At 56.3% G+C, this 18,741-nt stretch overlaps 1 protein-coding gene across 1 annotated transcript; it reads left to right on the top strand.

Annotated features, from left to right (window-relative positions):
- The first annotated feature begins 1,100 nt into the window (after positions 1-1,100).
- TMEM240 (transmembrane protein 240) lies at positions 1,101-12,843 on the top strand. Its single transcript, XM_068415220.1, has 4 exons — positions 1,101-1,157; positions 1,385-1,491; positions 9,973-10,181; positions 12,695-12,843. The coding sequence occupies exons 1-4, from the start codon at positions 1,101-1,103 to the stop codon at positions 12,841-12,843; spliced, it is 522 nt and encodes a 173-aa protein (XP_068271321.1).
- Positions 12,844-18,741: the final 5,898 nt, after the last annotated feature.

Below are 18,741 nucleotides of genomic sequence, written 5' to 3'. Positions count from 1 at the left end.
CCACCTGGGGCAGGGGCTGGCAGACCCACCGGCGGGGCCATCGCTCTCCGGTGGGAAGCAGCGGGGGACCCGCACCCCAGGGCTCGGGGCGGGGTGGGGGGGTCCCGGCTGTGCCGAGCCGGCCCCTCCGGGATGCGGGAGGACGAGGAGGACGGGGCCGACCCCGGGCGGGAGGAAGGGCGGGGTGAGGATGGCGTGTGGGACTCGAAATGCGGCCAAGCGCCGGTGCCGGGGCTCCGCTCGGGATCGGCGTGCGGCTGCCGGGCGGGGGGCAGCCCCGGGGGGCCGGGCCGCAGAGCTGCCGCCGCCGCTCGCCATGAGCCGCGCTCGGAGCAGCGCCTGCCCACGGAGGTAAATGCGCGGGGTGGGGAGGGGGCGGCCGGCTCCGCCTGGGCGCATCTCCCCGCTGCATCCCGCATCCCTCCCCCGGGCCGAGCCGGCGGCGCGGAGCCACCCGCGCCCGGGAGGGGCTGGGCCGGGGGCTCCCAGCGCGGAGCCGAGCAGCGGGGACGCGCAGCCCCGAGCCGGGAGGGGTTTTTTTCGGGGGGTGGGCTCTGGTGGTGGCTTGAGATTTGAGGTATTTTTTCTTTGCACCGATCGGGAGGGGGCTGATTTTGGGGAGGGTCGGGGAAGAGGATGCGATGAGGCTCCCCCGGACTGGGTGATTTTTGCAGCCTGCCTCCTCCTCCTCCTCCCCCAGCCTCCCCCCCCCGGTTTTGGCTGGCTCGCTTTCCCGTTGCTGCATGAAGGGCTGTGCTGGGGGGGTGCGTGCCCGCTCCCCGAGCCGTGGCGCACCGAGGCCGGCGGAACCGGAGGCATTTTATTTTTTATTATTTTTTTTTTATTTTTTTTTTTTACCTGTCACGTTTGTCCTAGAAAAATAAAAAAATAACCTGGGCAGGGCGAGGGAGCCCGCGGCACCCCCGGCCCGGGGGAGGGCGTGTGTGTGCCGGGGGGCGCCCCGCCGCCCCCCGCCGCACCGCAGCCTGCGGGCGCCCAGCGCGATGCGCCCCGGGCTCGGCGCTGCGGAATAGCGCGGCCGCCGCTCGCTCTCCGCGGGCTGGCGGCGGACGGACCCGACCGCTGGCAATTCCCCATTGATGTCCATGAATGCAAACACCATGATTTTCATGATCCTGGGCGCCTCTATCGTTATGGTAAGAGATTTTTTGCTTATTTCCCTCCCCTCCATCCCCCCCCTCCCTGCACCGTCCCTTCGCCTGAGCACCTCGGCGTGTGCGCGTGTGTGCATGTGTGTGCGCCCCATTAAACACCAAAGATTATTTTCTTTGTGACTGCTTCAATCTTTGGCAATCAAACTAGAGTCAATGTTTTATTCCATCATCCAGAGTTGACCAGATGCCTTGGTTATGGGCTCTTACAGGCAATAGCTTGCTTGATGGACATGAACGCGTTGTTGGACAGATTTCACAATTACATCTTACCGCATCTGAGAGGGGAAGACAGAGTCTGTCACTGCAACTGTGGGAGGTAAGTTACCTGCATCAGATGTCCCTCACCTGTCCCCCCAGCCCCTTCCCACCTCGTCTCATTGGAAAGGCACAGCAAGGTGGTGGCCGGCGGCAGGGTGCTGCTGGCCCGACTACCATTTTTGCATTCCAGCTGTGTCTCACCTTCCTCAGCAGCTCCTGCATGAACATGGGGTTGTTTTTTTTTGTTTTTCCAGAAGAAGAGTTTTCTGTGGGCCTGGAATTCCATTTTCCTTTGTGTGCATGCTTGTGTGTGTGCATCTGTGAGCCCTGGGAAAGTGAGTAACTTTCATGTAAAGGCTTGTCATTTTGCCTTTGCTGTCACGGGGCTCTGTTGTTTCTCAGTGTGTTGGTGGTCTGGGTGTTGCTGCTGGTGGTTTTGTGGCTTAAATGGAACGGGGTTTGGAGAACCCAGAGGCGCTGTGTCCAGGACAGAGCGTTGCTGGCTAGGACAGTGTCACTTTGAGGCTTTGTGATCTTTGATCAGCTTTGAATTCTCTATGGCGGTTCTCCCGAGAGTTGCGACGATGGTGGACAGAGCACATTGAAGTAGCTGGTCTGTGCTTTTGTGGAGTGTTTAGTACGCTGAGAGCCTCAGGGTGGGTTCAGTGCCAGGAGTAATGCCTCTGCTGTGCACAAGTTTATGACTGGATAGGTGCCTACCTCTCTCCATGGCTGTTTAGCAACGCTTGATTCTCCAGAACAACGCAGCGTTTCTTGTGTCGTGTGTAATCGCTGACGTGCTCAGCTTGTACCTGCGCCCTGGATGCTCCCTGTGCTAAAGCCTGAGTTTTGGAGAGGTGGGTTTTCATCTTCTCTATGGGACTGTTGTCAGAGGTCCTTGTCCTGCCCTCCTGGAGGCCCCGGTCCCCTCCCGTGCTTGGTTACCCACTGCCTACTGGAGAGTGTCTTGTCTGGGGCGGGGGTAAAGCAGCATGAGGCTGTGCCAGCTAAAGGACAAGCTGGGGGAGCCCTCCCTTGCCACATCCAATGTGTAGACTGAGCTTCACTCCTCCTTGAGCTGCCTCTGGAGCCAGCTGCGTCCTCTCTCCAGGTGTCACATCCCGCTGGTGTCCCCGGTGTGGAAGCCAAGCTGAAACTGGGATGTGCGCAGCTTAACGAAGGGAAACCGCTTTGCCCTTCCACTCTGCTTGCTCACCAAAGGCGATCACTACCTTTCTCCCCATGGCTCCTCCTCACTCTCCTGTGGCAGAACAGCAAAGTTGCTACAAGCAGCACCAAATGTGGGGCCAAACGCAGCCAGGCCCTGAGCGATGTAGTGAGCAGAGCCCAAATACCTGGTCCTTGGGCACCTCTGGCACCTCTTAAGGCCGATTGGGAAGACTATGGCCAAGAAACATCCACAGTGTCTTTGACTTTTTTTGGCAGGGCTTGGCTTTTTCTTAGGTGATTTTTTGGAGTCTTCTTGGTATTTTTCACTAGTTTAAGAATTTTCCTCTGCCTCTTCAACCTGTTTTTCTTTTTACTTGTCACAGATGTGAAATTGTCTGCTGGTAATAGACTTTAACATCATCTGGAGCGACTGAGGAGTGTCAGGTCTCACTGGTGGTGGTGGCAGTGTCCCTTCTGCCCAGGGCTGAGAGGGTGGCAGGGGCTCTCCTCTCTCCTCTAACTGTATGTCTGCGCAGATGCTGTCGAGGCAGGTAACTTAGGCACGGCACTCTCCCCAGACATAGGTCGTTTCTTAGTGCACAAAACAGCTTCCAAAGTGTCAAGCCCAGAGCTGCGAGGAGGCAAAAAGCGGGAGCTCACCAGTTGCCTCGTGTGGAAGCAATGGCTCTTGCCAACAGAAATAGCTCCTGGGCATGGGCTCTTGTGTGTGAGCGTTGGTTCCAATGGGTTCATGCTCTGGTGTAGGAGACACTTGCACAAAGCACCCCTGCGCTATGGGACTTGGGGTGGCCTCACGCTAAGGTTGGGTCTGCGATGCTCACCTGCTCTCTGTGAGCTCTGACCTGCTGCCCGGATGCTCCGTGTTTTGAGCTCTGTGATTTAAAAGGCAGGTGATGCTGAACGTGCCTTGGCCTGTTTGTCAGCTGTCCAAGCTCTGCCCTGCACGAGGCAGGGATGCATCCTGGAGCGTGTGGTGACCAGTGGTACCAGGGCCTGAGAAAGGACCCTTAATTTGCCAGTAACCAAAGGAGTCCTTGGAGGAGGGAACCGGCTGCAGCTCAGTGTGTTGCAGGGAGGAATGGGGAAAATGAGTGAATGTTGCAGAAATGGAAGGGAAGGAGGAAGTGGAATAAATAAAGATCGGTGTGCAATAGGCTGAGCTGCCATGATTTGATTACTCTTTTCCCCTCCTGCCCTAGCCTAGGTTGTCACGTCAGTCACACCAACTAATTCATTCAGAAAGGTTTTCCTTCCACTCTCCTGTCCTGGTTGTATCCTTCTTCAGGGTAGAGAGCAGACCCCTTCCCCAGGAATGACCTACCACATCTGAGCACCCCAGGCTGGGCTGTGGGGACCTGGCTCTGGGCATCCTGTGTGGAGCAGGATGTGCTCTCCAGAAGGAACCAGAACCTGCACTGAGCTTATGTCCATGTGAGGGGCTGGGAGCCGTTGCCTTGCTGGTGGTGGCTGTGGACAGTGAGGGCCAACCCCGTGTGTGTGTGTGTTTGTATCTCGGGTGCCAGCTGAAGCCAAGTGTGCCAGGGGATGTGGGACTCTCGGCTGTGCCCCTCCCTGCCCTCCATGTCCCACCAGGGAAGAAGCCCAGAAGCACGATGGGGGCCTGGCTGCGTTTTCAGCAACCTCTCCACCTCCCGCTCCCCAGGGAGGGTTGGCTGGGACACGGTGGGTCTCCCTCCAGTGCAGGTCGCCGGTGGGAGCCTGGCAGGCAGCAGCATGAGCCATACCCAGCGGTGCCCCAGGCTCTGCCCACCTTTTGGTGGCTCTAGGCTCATTGGAGTCGCCTGGGTGCATGGCCAGCGGCACAGACTGTCCCAGCTGTCTCCTCAAAGGGCTCTTCAGGTTGCGTGGAGCCTGGATAGATTGGGAATCAGGAAAAGTTTCTTCACTGAAGGGATGTCAAGCACTGGAACAGGCTGCCCAGGGCAGTGGTGGAGTCACCATCCCTGGAGGGATTTAAAAGCCGTGTAGATGTGGTGCTGAGGGCCATGGGTTAGCGGTGGGCTTGGCAGTGTTGGGTTGGACTTGATGATCTTAAAGGTCCTTTCCAACCAAAACGATTCTGTGTTTCTATGACTGTGGCTGGGGTCTCTGCTCATGGGCAGGGATGTGTCCTTCCCTGTGCTCTGCCTGTCCTCCTCTCCATGAGGGACTGGGCCTAGCAAGAACGTCCCAGGACAAGTGAAGGGGAGTGCTAGCTTATGGCACCCTGCACACTCCTTCCCAGCAGTGCCGGGGCTGATCTCCACCGTCACTGTGCCCATCCCTGCGGCATCAGGGGCCCGGGGGCTACATGAGGCTGACGCTGTTTCTTGGCGCTTTATGCCAGGACCAAAGTAGCAGCGTGACCTCGCTGTGCTGGGCCTTGGCGGGTGCTTCTCAGCTCTGCGATGTCGGAAGGGCGTTGGGGCCTTTTGCTGGAGACAGGAGAACCCAGAGGGTGCTCGGGAAGGTTGTGCTGTGCAAAGTGTTGGGTGGCTGCAGGGACTGGCCCGTGGCTGGCTGGGAGGTACTGGGAGGTGGTGCTGGCTGGAGGCAGGCTGCCCTTCCCTCCTGCTCCGTGCAGAGACACAGACGACCAAGGCTGGTGCCTGCTTGCTGTCTGGTCAGTGGCAACGTCCACCAAGCCACTCTTTTTGGTTTGAGTGAGCCTGGGCTGGACGGTGCCTTTGCCGGAGGAGCGTTTCTGCTCTGGGAGCTGAGCAGGATCGTCCTCGGGGCTGTGAGTGGGAGCAGTGGCTGGTGCAACAGGGACGGTTCCTCTCTCAACATCTGCCTCCTTGCTGGAGGCAGGAGGGCTGACAGCCACATCTACGCTCCTGCTGGCTCCTGTTGATGCCGTGCAGGAACGTGCCTGCCAGAGCAGGTCCCTGGGGCAGCTTGGCACCCTGTGTCCTCAGCGTGTGGAGATACGCCAGCTGTCCAAAGCACTGTGTTGGGGCCTGCTTGCACGCAGGCAGCCCCGTCTCTCTGCTCCCACCTCCTCGGGGTGTAGCTGTTCCCAGGAGGGAGCAGGGTATGGAGGACTGCAGAAGCACAGCACTGCCCCAGCCCGAACATCTCCGTCCCAGCCAGCAAAGGGTCCTGTCTGGAAGCAGGAGCTGGCAGCAGCTCAGGAGCGGGGTGATGTCATGCAAAGGAAAAACACCAAAGGGCGTCCGTGGAGACAGGGTGAGCTGGAGAGAACAGATGACACCTGCGTGGAGCAGGCACCCATCAAAACAGCCTGAGGGGCTTGGAAGTTCCCTGTCTGGGGGGGGACAGGGACCTCAGGAGCTCTAGCACGTACCCTCCTTGCCACCGACCTTCTGAGTGACCTTGGCTGAGTCTTTCCCTCCCAAAGTCTCTCCCCGTGAGCAGGGTTAGAATGGACTGAGAGGAGTGTCAGCCTGACTGCCAGTGCCCTGCAGCAGAGAGGGGGGGCCCGGCCGATCCTCACGGCAGCTCTTCCTCCCCGAGGGATGCCCCAGGAGGGAAAGCCTCAGGGCTGTGGAGACCTCCAGGGCTATTCTGGACCTCTCCTGAGCGACGGGTGTGCATGGAGACCCTGCCACGTGACGGGCTGCTGCCCAGGAGAGCGGCTGGGCACAGGGTGGGATGGTGTGTCCCTGCTTTGTTCCCTCCTTTCCCAGCCATTCAGGAGACATCATTAAACCTCCCTGTCCCCAGATCCTCTGTGGATGCGCTGGGAGTGCTCCTTGCCCAGTGCTGGAGACCACTGGGCCTTTCTTGGGCTTCTGGCAGCTGCTACAGTGCGAAGGGTCCCAGGGGGGATGTGTCCCCCTCTGCCGTGGTGCCACCCCTGTTGGTCTGCAGCCCGGCTCTGCTGGCCAAGGCTCGGAGAGGCGCGGGGCTGTTTGGGGAGAAGCTGCGAGGTCGGGCAGGGGTGCAGAGCAGGGAGGCTCTGTGCCTCCCTCGGGCAGGCCGTGGGGGCCGGCCAGCGAGGCAGGATTGGCCCCATCCCCCAAATCCTGCTGCAGCTGGAGCTGGGGGACGTGTTGGGCCAGCCGTGTTGTGAGCCTGGAGATGTGACGTGTCTGCTGCCAACCAAGCTGCCACCTGCCCCGGAGGGAGCAGGGCTGAGCCCCAGCCCCAGCACAGGGAGGGATGTGGGAGGTGTAGGGGCAGCGACAGGCACTTTGCATCCAACGACAGCCCCGCGGTGCCCGCGCAGAGGCTCTCGCTGTGCTCTGGCTGCAGCAGCCGGCGCACGCCAAGGTCACGGGAAGGGACAATAGCGCGTTGGGCAGCTCCGTAGCGAAGCGTCCCAGCCGTGCCGCTGCGCCGCTGGCCCTGGGAGGGAGGAGAGGGGCTCTGAGCCCTGTCACCAAGGCTGGGAAAGGGACGCTACAGCCCGAGCACACGTGCCCAGACGCAGACACTGTGCTCCCTTCGTCCAGCAGCTTCTGGAGCCAGGTGCTGTCTGAGCTGGGGCCGGCTCAGCAAAGCCCGGCTCTCGCTTGCTGCTGGCGAGCACCAGCCCTCCTGCTTCGGAGGGCATTTCTGGCCTGAAGTGTGTGACATTCCTGCTCCTACGATCACATCTGCTGCCTGTGGCAGCTCCACAAGGGTGGTCACGGCTGTTGGGGGTGTCTGAGGTGCATGAAGGGAGGCAGCGCACGATTGACCCCGGAGGAGCGATTTGCCCTGGATCCGTTGTGGCAACTGTCACCAGCTTGAACTGCCCCGGAACTGGCCCTCAGGTTATTTGGGACGTCTTTTTCTTGTAAAGAAACACGGGCAGGACGTGGGTTTGCCTCTTGAGGACCTCGTGTCCTTTGTCACAGCTCTCACAGCTGAGGATGCTGCAAACCCCAGAGTCCTCACACCCGCGTCGGTCGTCTGACTGCTGGTGACACGAGGCTGGAGGAGATGTTTGTCTCCTCCCAAAGGCCTTTGGCTGGTGACACGGGTGCTGGCTGGAGGGCTCCGTCAGCCCCTGCCTGGCCGTGTTTCCCAACACAAGGGTTGGCCAGAAGCGTTTGCTCTGAGGAGCTGCCCGGCCAGACCCCGGTTCCCAGCACCGCCTGCCCTCCTGGCACTGCCCTGCCTCGCTGCACCCACATCATGCTCAGCTTGGAGGTGACGTTCCCTCACCGCTCCAGCCCCCAGAGCCATCCAGGCCACGTTCTAGTTTCCAGTTCCCTTGATACGCAGGGGGGACCCTGGCCCTTTGCACACTATTAATAACCTGCACACAGAAAGGGAGCTGCAAAAGGACTGTCAGGCCCTTACTGCTGCCCTCAAGGTGCCATCCAGCCCAGTGGTGCCATCAGAGCTGGCCTGGAGGCATCTCCTTTCTGCTGCTGCCCCAGTCCGGTCCCTAGTACTGGGGAATGCAAACGGGGAGCAGTGCTAGACAGCAAGAGCATGGCTAGGTGGGCTTCCATCCCCACAGCCTTTTCCACCTCCCACATGCCATGGCACCAGGTCATACCACAGCCCTACGTGCCTTGGTCTGCTGGGAGCTGGTGCCTCTGGTGCAGGTGGCCTCCTTTAAGTCATTGCTGAGATTAGGGCTGTTTTCAGCAGGTTCCTTTGAGTGGAGGTTTGTTTGTGTAAATATTTGGACGTTTCTCAGGCGTGATTATTGAGCAACCTGCACCTCATGCATATTCAGAGGCCTCCAGCGATTGCCTCCTCTCCTGCATGTGGGAGCAGGGCTGGGTCCATGGATGCAGGAGGGACGTGAGCGTAGGTGATGCTGGGGGTGGCGGTGGGCAGTCTGGGGAGAGGCCATGCAGCCGTGCCCTGGCCTTGAACTGGGAGCACTGGTGATGGAACTGTGCTGCAGTGCCAGGACTGCTGTGGGCTGGTGCGTGCAACCTCGGAGGTGCTGTCAGGCACGTGGGGCTGCTGAGGCACCTCGCCACGCTGGCTGACCGCTCCGGGGCTCCCTGGCAGCAGCGGCAGCACCTGCCCAAGCAGTGCCTGCCTCTAAATGGGGCAGTGTGAGGAGGCGGGGTGGCAAAGCACACAGCCTGGGCAGCCTCGTGCCTCCTGGCTGCTCTCAGGGAAGGTTAAGAGCCACGTAAAGCAGATGCTGAGGCTCCAGAGCAGCTTGCTCCCAGTTTTGCTTCACATCCTGCATCCTCATCATCTGGGATCCTCCTATCCCCCATGCCCAGCTCACCTGTCACAGCTGCTCCCCTCCCATTCAGCTCCCACAGATGTGCCTTCTTTTTTCTACTCTACAACCCCCTCACTCCATCCCTGCCATTCTCCTTCTTTTCCCAAGTTACCAGGGTCTCTCAAGCAGTTCAGCATCATCCCATGCTCGTTGCACAGATGAACCCACGCACACCCGTGGCGTGAGGTATGGGGCCAGCCTCACCAGGCCAGCAACCAGCGATAGGACAAGAGGACACTGCCTCAAGCTTCACCAGGGGAGGTTCAGGTTGGACATTAGGAAGCATTTCTTCTCAGCAAGGGTCATTGGACATTGGCACGGGCTGCCCAGGGAGGTGGTGGAGTCACCATCTCTGGAGGTGTTTAAGAAAAGACTGGACATGGCACTTAGTGCCCTGGTCTAGTTGCCATGGTGGTGTCAGGGCAATGGTTGGACTCGATGATCCCAGAGGGCTCTTCCAACCTGATTGATTCTGTGATTCTGTGACCCCCCCCCAGGAGAGACGTAGGTCTCTGAAAGCCCCAGGGTCCATGTTTCCCTCGTGGCAGGCTGTGCTCTCTGAGGATGAATTCAAGGCGCGCTTTCAGGTACTTCCTCCATGGCTGGAAATGTGCTCTGCTCTGATATGTGACCGATACGGTTCCCACGTCACTCTGAGAGGTGGGACGTTAACCAACACACCCAGCACCGCTCCGGAGACGCGCCGTGCCGCTGCCAGCGCGGGCAGCACGGGGAGCAGAGGGCTTCCCCAGCTCGCACGTTACGATGGCACGTGCAGGGCTCCACCGCTGCCCTCCCACGCTGTACTCGCAGGAGTAATGTGTTATTGGCCTCTGCCTGTGACCAGGAACGTAGCAGTGCCCTTTGCATCCACGGGGTGACCACTCCAACCTCATCCTGTCAATATTACTGTCTGTTTTACAGATGACAACCTGGGCACAGAGAGCCTGTGTCGGGAACGCGACACGAGTTCCAGGCGTGGGTTCAGGTTTCTGTCCTCTTCTGCCTCGCGCTCTGCCAGTTCCTCTGCTGACACAAGCACAACAAGCCGAGACAGTGCTTCTGCTCCCAGGGATGTTGGTAGAACCTCCAAGGGATGGTGTTAAACCAGCCCCTGGCCACAGGAGCAGGCGCTGCGTGGAAAAACGTGCTCTGCTCTTCTCCACTGATGCTTTTCCCTGTTTCTGTCCCCTGCAACAGGCACCATGTCCATTACGTTATCCCGTACGACGGGGACCAGTCAGTGGTGGACTCCTCGGAGAATTACTTTGTGACGGACAATGTAACCAAGCAAGAGATTGATCTGATGCTGGGACTTTTGCTGGGCTTTTGTATAAGCTGGTTTCTGGTGTGGATGGACGGGGTTCTCCATTACGCAGTGCGAGCCTGGAGAACCAGCCGCCGCTATGGTAAGTGCAGCCTCGGGGGGGTCCCTTCTGCTTCCTCAGCCCCTGGCCCTCTGAGGCTGGTGGAGGAGGTCAAGAGCCTCACAGCGTGGGTTTGGCGCAGGGCTGCCCAGCCGAGGAGCCCAGCCTTGAGGGCTCTGCTCTGGGACGGTGAAGTGTGCGTTGGGGCAAAGGGTTGTGCCGTGGTGAGCACCGTGGTGACAGGCAGGCGTTGGCCGTGTGGCTGCGCACGTGGGCAGGGTGTTTCCAGGCCAGACAAAACTTCCCTGAAATCTGGATTTTTTTTCTGTGCGTGTAGTTTGCAGGCAGACACATGCTCATGGAGCACAGCCTCTTGGTGTTTGGATAAACGTGTGACAGTGACAGACATCTCTGTGCTGTGTCAGGGCGCTCCAGCTGAGGGTTCCCTATCCTTGTTGCTGTTCCAGATGTGTCCATTTTATTTCAGTAGTGACACGAACCTCACAGGGAAAAGTGTTAGCCACACTAGTTAGTCTTTGGACCAGTGAGCTGAGCATCCTGAACTAACATCTGAGAACGACCCACGGACGCTCCTTCAGAGGATGTCTCTGCTCCTCTTTGCTGCCTCTGCATGGACATTCCACGGTCTTTAATTGTTGGAGAGGGGGAAAAAAGACAGAAAAACTATTAAAATAGTAAATGACTTGAACTTTCATAACAGTGTCCCTATAAATCTCAGCCTCTCTAGCTCTGACTGATGGTGTCTGTTAAATTACAACTCAGAGAAAAAAAGGAGAGTGAATAAGAGAAAGGTTGATCTGTAAACCTGTAAGACATTCTACTGAGGGAAGTGGGCTATCTCTTTCTAAAAACTCAGATCAAACTGATATTAATTTCTCGTTAGTCTTCCCAAATCCCCCGCAGCCTGGCTCAGGACTCTCCGGAGCCTGTGTTGCTGTCGTTTCCCAAGCAGAAGGCTGCTTGTCAGGGTTCCCAGTGAGACCCGAGGTACCGAGCCAACCCTGAGGCTGGGCCACCTGGCTTTGCTCAGCCCACCCATGGCTGTGATCTCACCGGTGCTCACGGGGCCGGCAGGAGCTGGCCCTGGGTCAGACACTGTGGTGAGCACGGCAACGTTGTTCTCCAGAGCTGGTGCCTTTCGGTATGGAGCCATGGGCTACAGATACGGTATCACCATCTAACCTACCTTCTCCTGAAGGGATGCTGCACAGACTTTTATTGTTAGTAATTAAGGGCAATGCTAGTAATTAATTTAGTATTTAAGCTTAACTATCTTTTTTTCTTTCACTTTTTTTTGCACCCTGTGTATGCATCTTCTAAGGCTTTAAGAAGGCGTTGGCCGTTGGTGCAATACACCATCCTTCCAGAAACCCAACACATCATTACTGCGCACCCAGCTTTGTCTCCCCTTAGCAGCCCCCAGCATGCCCCTGTCACGGTGCAGAAGGCTGGCAGCCCCCCGGGCCTGGGACATTGTCTCTTTGTGCCATCTTAGTGGTGTTGCCCCTGTCAGACGGGACCAGTCCGCTCCCAGACCAGGCTGGCTGGTCACAGCCGTGTGCTTGCACTGCTCCTGGCTCTGTTCCCAACCCGTGTCCTCCCCACCCCACGTGTGGTAGCAGAGCCCCTGGAAGCCCTCCTCACCTGATCTGTGGGTGATGTTTCCAGGGCATACTGTGCCGTGGGACACGATGGCTCTTTCCAGCAAAGGTTTTCACGTGCCTTGTAGGCTTCTGGCCAAAGAGAAGACTGTGCACTTGTGTGCTCTGCTGAGTACGTTCCACTAAAGACAGGCTAAAAAGTCACTGGGGAATTTGAGGCAAAATAATGAACGTTGGGCTTTTAGGTATTTCCTGTTCATTCACATCAACTATGCAAACGTGGTCATTTCAAAGGCATTAAGCAGAAAGGACACCTATTGCTTTGCTGAACGAGTACCTAAGCCAAAAACCTCCTTCTGAAGGAAGAGACAGTGACTGTGGGAGACAGGGGCAGGGGTAATACAAAATACTGCACAGTACGGCACGTAGAGCCCTCCCTGAAATACATGAGCACCACTTAGCAGTGACTCAATGTCACATTGTGTCCTCATCAGCTTAAATTTTGGTCTATTAGAACAACCTATAGCTCCTTCCTGATGGAAGAGATTTCTTAAAATAGATAATATTCTATAGAAACTCAGACATCAGATTGCGCTTCGTAGTGGCTGCAGGGCTGGTCAGAGCAGCCACACACCACCCACGCCAGCTCTATACAGCCTGTCCTCTGGGACTTCCAAATTCCCCTTGGTGGGGTCGGGCTGTGTGTATTTCTGGGTGGAATGACCCAAAGCTCTCATGAAACTGAATGGCAGCATGAAATCTGGCTGGGGAACAAGTGTGGGCTGAAGGGAAGCCTCAAGGGTGGCCTTGCCAGGGCCATAACGAGTGCCTGATTGCTGGGGGCAGGCCAGGACCAGGGCTAGGCAAGGCAGGAGAACATGGGTCTCACCATCCCTGTAATATCTCATCTCCCTTCTCCTTTCTGCCTTCCAGACAATTCCTGGTCTTGGATTCCAAAATTTTGTAACTTAAAGGAGTTCAGAAAACGTCACCACAGGCAGTACGAGGAGGCGACTGGGAACATGGTGCACATCAAACAGAAGCTGTACCATAATGGGCACCCTAGCCCACGGCACCTCTGAGGAATGCCTTCCCCTCCAGAGACTGCAGTGAGGTTTTAAAAAGGACTTTGCTCTTCTGCCAGGGGCACAGCTCCTCATTTGCTCCTCCATGGAAGCCAGCCGAGGACACAATTTTACTTACCCATCCTGTGTGTCCCTGGGGCACACCACGATGCACAACTAAGCCAGTCCTGGATGCTACGCAGCCAAGACATTGCACTGTGTTCCACATTTTATTGTGAGACTCGTGTATATATGTAAAAAGCAGACAAACAAAAACAAACAAAAAAAAAGAGAAAAAGAGATTTGCATTATACTTTCAACCCCCTTTTCCTGGCATTCACGGCTGCCCTCCACATCCAGCTACCCTCCGGGGAATGTTGGCCAAGGGGATGGAGGTGGGACACCATGAAGAAGATGTGGAGTTTCTCATCCAAGAGCTCAAGTTCCCCATTTCTTTGGTCCTTTGGCTTGGTTTTTCTCTGCCCTGTTCCCTCCGTTGCTAGAATGGCCTGGCTGGTCGCAGGTTTGGATGGGCACTGCTGCCAGCTGGTTGGGAAGGCACGGTGTCCCTTTGGCTTCGGTTCGTGGTTTTGGGAGTTGCTGTGGGGGAAGGAAATCCTGGGAATACAGAACTGATCGGTTCTTTGCATCGCTGTACACTGAAACCTGCCTTAAGCAACCCAAGAAATCCTAGTACCAGGGTAACGGTCCTAGAAGGTATGAGTCCGGTTACCAGGGCTGGTGCTGCCTGGTTTACACCACTTTTACACTGGTGGTACCTCGGTGATGTCAGTGCTGTTACTCTTCACTGATGCTAGAGAGGAGTTGCTCCTGATACGCGGGGAGAAGTGTGTTGAGCTGGATGGTGTCAGATCTGATTTGTGCCCTGATCATACCCCTCTGCTGCATAACCACCACCCACCCCTTGCCTGGGAGGAAAGGAGCTGCTCTCCCCCTCTTCTCAGAGGGTGAGCCCGAGGCCCTGGTTAATACACCCCTAAAAACACCGACAGTGCAGCGAGAGGGTCCTGGCAACAGTCTCACTCACCTGCACGCCAACAGCCACCTCCCTTCTTGAGTTACTGCTCCGAGCGCTTCAGCCGCAGGCTGGGCTTGGCTTGAGGAGCACAGAGACATGGGCCTGAAGCCAAGCTCATCTGCAGAGTCAAATGTCCCAGTAACGGGTTGAAACAAAGTACGAGGATGCTCTAATGTGGTTTTGCAGTTGCTTCCCCCGGTCGCAGCTTAGGTGTGGGTTTTAAGGCAGCTGTCAAGTGTCTGAAACCAACCTCTGCACCCAGAGACCTCCCTCATCGCAGCCAGAGGTGCCCGGAGGAGCGTTGCCTGGTAAAGCCCGTGTGCTGCCTGGTTCCTCTCCCTTTTCTGGCTGTGGTGGGGAGAGAGGGCTTGGTATGGAGAGGAGTAAGGGAGGGAGATGCTAGCCCCAAGCACTTCAGGTGGCAGCCCTGAATCCCAGTCATTTCTCCTTCATCCTCATTTTGGATGGGGTGGGCTTGTGCTTAAACAGGGACAAAATCCAGAGCAAAGGGATGATGAATATCACCAGGAACTGCTGTTGGCTTCTATGGGCTCCCTGACTCTGCCCATGGCCTCCTGTTGTTTGATTGCAATGTCTGTGAGGGGAGAAGGACACCATGACTCCCTGCTCTTCTCCTCCCTCCTCCAGCTTGTGTGTCTCGTTTTTTTTTCATTATTTCCTATGCCCAGGGTCAGTTCAGTTATTTACAAGCCCCAAAGCTGGCTGAGAGCCAACCATGCCCGTTCTCTACCTTTGCTATTCCCTTGTGCCTCTTGTCTTGGAGCCCCAGTTTCTGTCTGGGCCTAAATAATTGCCCGGTCTGTACTTGTCTGTCTGTGGTTCAGGACTTCCTATGGTTGTCACGTCTGCAGCCCCTGTTGGTAGCTAAAGAGTGACTTTTCCTTAAGCAGCTGCTTTCCCAGACACGTGGCGTTGCCACCTCCCTCCCTGCACGAGCGGCCTGTGTTTGGCCATATGGGCTCGTCCTCAAGTGGCACAAGATGCTTCACTTCAGTGGAGTGTTGCTCGTACGCCGAGCTCTGGGCAAACAGCTGCTCTGGCTGCCCTGGCGCGATGGCACACGCTTCACCGACAGCGCAGGGTAGGGGCCGTGCTATAAACCAGGTACGTGGCATGGAGGTGTCTTCAGGTGGGACAGCATTTTGCAGGGGAGAAAATTCCATCATGAGAAGGACAGACACTGAGTCTCTGAAACGATGGGGGGGAAAAGCACTTTAAATAATCTTTCCACTTGGTGCTTCTCACTAGAGAGACTTAAGGCAGTGACCTAAACTCCAACTGAATCGAAACCCTGGTTCTGCCCTGCTCTAGCAACCGTCCTGATTGATTGAAATATCATTAAATATGAAACTTACAACTGGAAGGAGTGAAGCGATGGCTCACACTGATTAAGTGATGGCTCACACTGATTAAATCTGATCCGCACCAGAGTTTCAGAAGAATATGAGGCTCTGGAAGAGGGGGAAAAAGAAATCCTACATGGTACATATTCCCATTGGCTAAGAACAGGCTTATTCTTCAATCTGCTGTGGAGCAGCTATCACCCTGTGAGCCTCTCTCTTGTTTACACTTGGTCAAAAAAATAAACCAAAAAATACTCTCAGTGTAATTAAATTTACTGGGAGTAATTCATTGGTCTTAAACCCAAGGAAACGAGAAACACCCCCATAGAGCAAAGTTTGTCCCAGCGCACACTAAACCAATGGGATTAATCCTGGGGAACTCACTGGACCTTTGATTCTCATCCTTAATAAATAAGGGGCAAAGTCCCTTCCCATGCAGCAAGGCCAGGTCCTGTTCCTGGCCCCAGAGCATCTTCTGTGCCTGGGTGGTGTTGATCAGTAGCTCAATCGAGCCACGAGGTCAGGTTCCTGGTGCGAGGTGCCTTCTCCCCTGCGTCGAGGAAGCTCCTGTAGGTTTGACCCAACGCCACGGAGATCAGCACACGCCTGTGGCTGGGCCTGGGTCACCTCCCACGCCGAGTGGAGCTGCAGCAGTGGGACCTCCCCGCGCGGGAGCAGCCCGGGGCCCCTGTGCCGTTGAACCCGTGGGGTTGTGCACAGGGTGATGGTCGTTCCCAACGAGTGTCTGCCACGGCTCCTCTTTGGGGACCGAGCTGGCAACCCCCCACAGAGAAGCAGAGGTGGGAGAGGCAGCTGTGTTGCAAACCCCCCGTACCAGCCTTGTATTGCCCCACACAGCTCTCGCTGCTTGACACCAGCACTCCTGCCCCATCCCCTCTGCTCGGGGTGTGAGCCCTACCAACAGCGTCTGGACGTCGTGCTCTCGTGTCCCTCTGTCCCAGTGAGGTTGCTACCGTCGCTCGCAGCTCCCTTGTCCATACAGTCTGCCCTTGTGCTGTCTTCTCCTGTGCATGTGCTCCTTTCGCTTTTGTCTGGGTGTGGGGGTGTCTTCTCCTTGTTTAAGTGTCTGAGATGTTCTAGTGTCGACTTGTTTGTTGTTCTCTCGCCTCTGATCCAGTGTTCGCGCACAAAAAAATAACCACAGATGGAAACAACAACAACAACAAAACCAAAATCCAGCGACAACCCCCAACAAAAAGGGTTCAGTTGAGAGAAAGTGACGTTGGCATCGGGGAGGTGACACAACAAGGTCAGGGCTAGGCAAGCTAACGGGCAGGAGAAACTGTGGGGCTGCAAAGCCTCGAGCTGGCAGCTGTGTCCGTAACGGCAGCTCTGCAGGGCCAAGGGAGTGGGAAGCGAGCACCACGTCTCAGCACTCATCTGCCAGCTGCTTTGAGGGAGGCTCCTGCAGAATTAGATGCTGGGGAGAATTTTGTGCCGCCTCAGGAGGGGCTATTTTTAGAGCAGAGATGGAGCTTTAAACCGCGTGTGCCGATTCTCCAGCGCTGGGATTGGCACCGGGAACCTTCTCCTGCGTTTTTGGTGTGAGGAGCCCAGGTCTGGCTGCCTGCACCCCGAATGGGTGCGTGCTGGTGGCTGGGATCTGTTGTAAAGGAGACGGGTGGAAAGACAAGGTGGAGAAAAGCAGAGGGTTGTGAAATCCATTGTATCAACCAGCAGCTCCTTCTTAAATCCAAGCAGCCGCTTACCAGCACTGCTGAATAAACCCCTACCCCTCAGCTAAACCCGTTCTATGCCAACCTTCTTCCCATTCTTACCACCTTCTTTCTTCTCAAGAGAGCAGCACATTAAAGAGCAGGCTGGTCAAGCTGGTTGTCTGCTCCCGTTTGCTTCCCATCTGGCATCTGTCGTTCCACCACATTCGGTGGGTCACAAGAGGACGGGTATGGGCAGGCAGAAGTGACAGGAGGACGAATTCACCACAGGTGTGAGAAGTCCTGTGCCAGGGAGGAACATTTTGGGAAGGTGGCTCCTGTGATACCAGCCATCCATCCATCCACCGTGCCCGCCTCCTGCTCAGCTAGCCCTTGAGTCAGCCAGGGTCACCTCAGCTGGCTCGTCCTGGCTGACGTATCTGGTAGCACCTACTGATAAACAGTGAAAGACCAGAGGAGAGCCCAGCATGTGTGTCCCGGGCATTCACAGCGTGGCGGGGTGGGTTTAGTTACTCTCACTGCTACTCTCTACCTCATTTTCCAGTTGCACTCAGCTGGGAGAAAAGAATCCCTGATAAAAAGGGATGCTAAAAAGAGCCACTAAGATGATTAAGGGAGTGGAGCATCTTTCCTACGAGGAACAGCTGAGAGAGCTGGGACTATTCAGCCTAGAGAGGAGAAAGCTCAGGGGGATCAAGGTATATAAATACCTGAAGGAAGGGTGCAAAGCAGATGGAGCCAGGCTCTTTTCAGTGGTGTCCAGTGACAGGACCAGAGGGAATGGGCACAAACTGAAACACAGGAGGCTGGCTGAACATCAGGAAACACTTTTTACAGTGAGGGTGACCAAGCACTGAGACAGGTTGCCAGAGAAGTTGCGGAGTCTCCATCCTTGGAGACAGTCAAAAGCCAACTGGACATGGTCTTGGGCAGCCCGCTCTAGGTGGCCCTGCTTGAGCAAGGGGGTTGGACCAGATGAACCCCAGAGGTACCCTTCCAACCTCAACCATTCAGTGAAGAAAAAAGAAAAAAAAAGCCATGCAGAGGGTGTGAGCTGAGCTGAAGCCCACTGGCTTTGCAAGAGCCCAAGAGCTGATAGAAAACATTTCACGTGTACTGGCCTCCCTGGACAAGGGAGGGCAATGTTCACCCTTCACTGTCCCTCGGATGAAGGCTGTTAACATCCAGTGTGGCATTGATGGAGAGCGTGACCATGGCGGTAATGAGGGCTCTTCTGCATTCAGGGGGCTCTGAAGGTAGAAATAGCCAAGAGAAGCTCCCAGAGCACCTCTGGATGTAAAAGAATAGAATTCTTCTCTTACTGGAGCATCCAGCACAGATAGAAAGACATCTGGATCAAATGCTTTGCAACCTGGATACACTGGTGAGACAGATGTGTGCTCAAGTGTCGGGCAGTGGGATGTAGAGTAGGGGACAGACGGGGCATTAGCTGTTAGGCAGGGACACGGAACTGCTGGTTCTACCTTAGGATGAAGATGAGATGTCCTCTGAGGTCAGCCCGGCTCACTGTGGTGCCCAGGAGAGCATGAAGAAGTAAGTGAACTTACTGAAGAGAAAAATAAATAATAATTAAAAAAAAGCCAGGCCTGCACCCTCCATGCACGTGGGCTGATGGGGCGAAAGAGAAGGAAGCAGAGGAGTAGGAAACTGTGGGCAGGTGTAAGGAGCTCTGCAGAGAGCCTGGGCTGCCCGTTCGCTGCATCCTGGTGAGGCTCTCAGGACACTGGTCCTGTTTTGTGTGTGTGTGTGTCAGTGTGTGTCTGTGTGTTTGTATCTGTGTGCCATCACGTGTTCA

The sequence above is a fragment of the Nyctibius grandis genome, chromosome 17 (assembly GCF_013368605.1).
Source record: "Nyctibius grandis isolate bNycGra1 chromosome 17, bNycGra1.pri, whole genome shotgun sequence".
NCBI classification, from domain to species: Eukaryota; Metazoa; Chordata; class Aves; order Nyctibiiformes; family Nyctibiidae; genus Nyctibius; species Nyctibius grandis.
The sequence above is the reverse complement of the archived record's forward strand: the minus strand, read 5'-3'. Positions and strand labels throughout refer to the sequence as shown.

Bases quoted from the DNA above. Each gene is read 5' to 3' on its own strand.
- TMEM240 (XM_068415220.1), top strand. From the start codon at position 1,101: ATGTCCATGAATGCAAACACCATGATTTTCATGATCCTGGGCGCCTCT. The intron at 1,158-1,384 runs GTAAGAGATTTT...GGGCTCTTACAG, and splicing joins TGGGCGCCTCTATCGTTATG to GCAATAGCTTGCTTGATGGA. The intron at 1,492-9,972 runs GTAAGTTACCTG...CCCCTGCAACAG, and splicing joins TGTCACTGCAACTGTGGGAG to GCACCATGTCCATTACGTTA.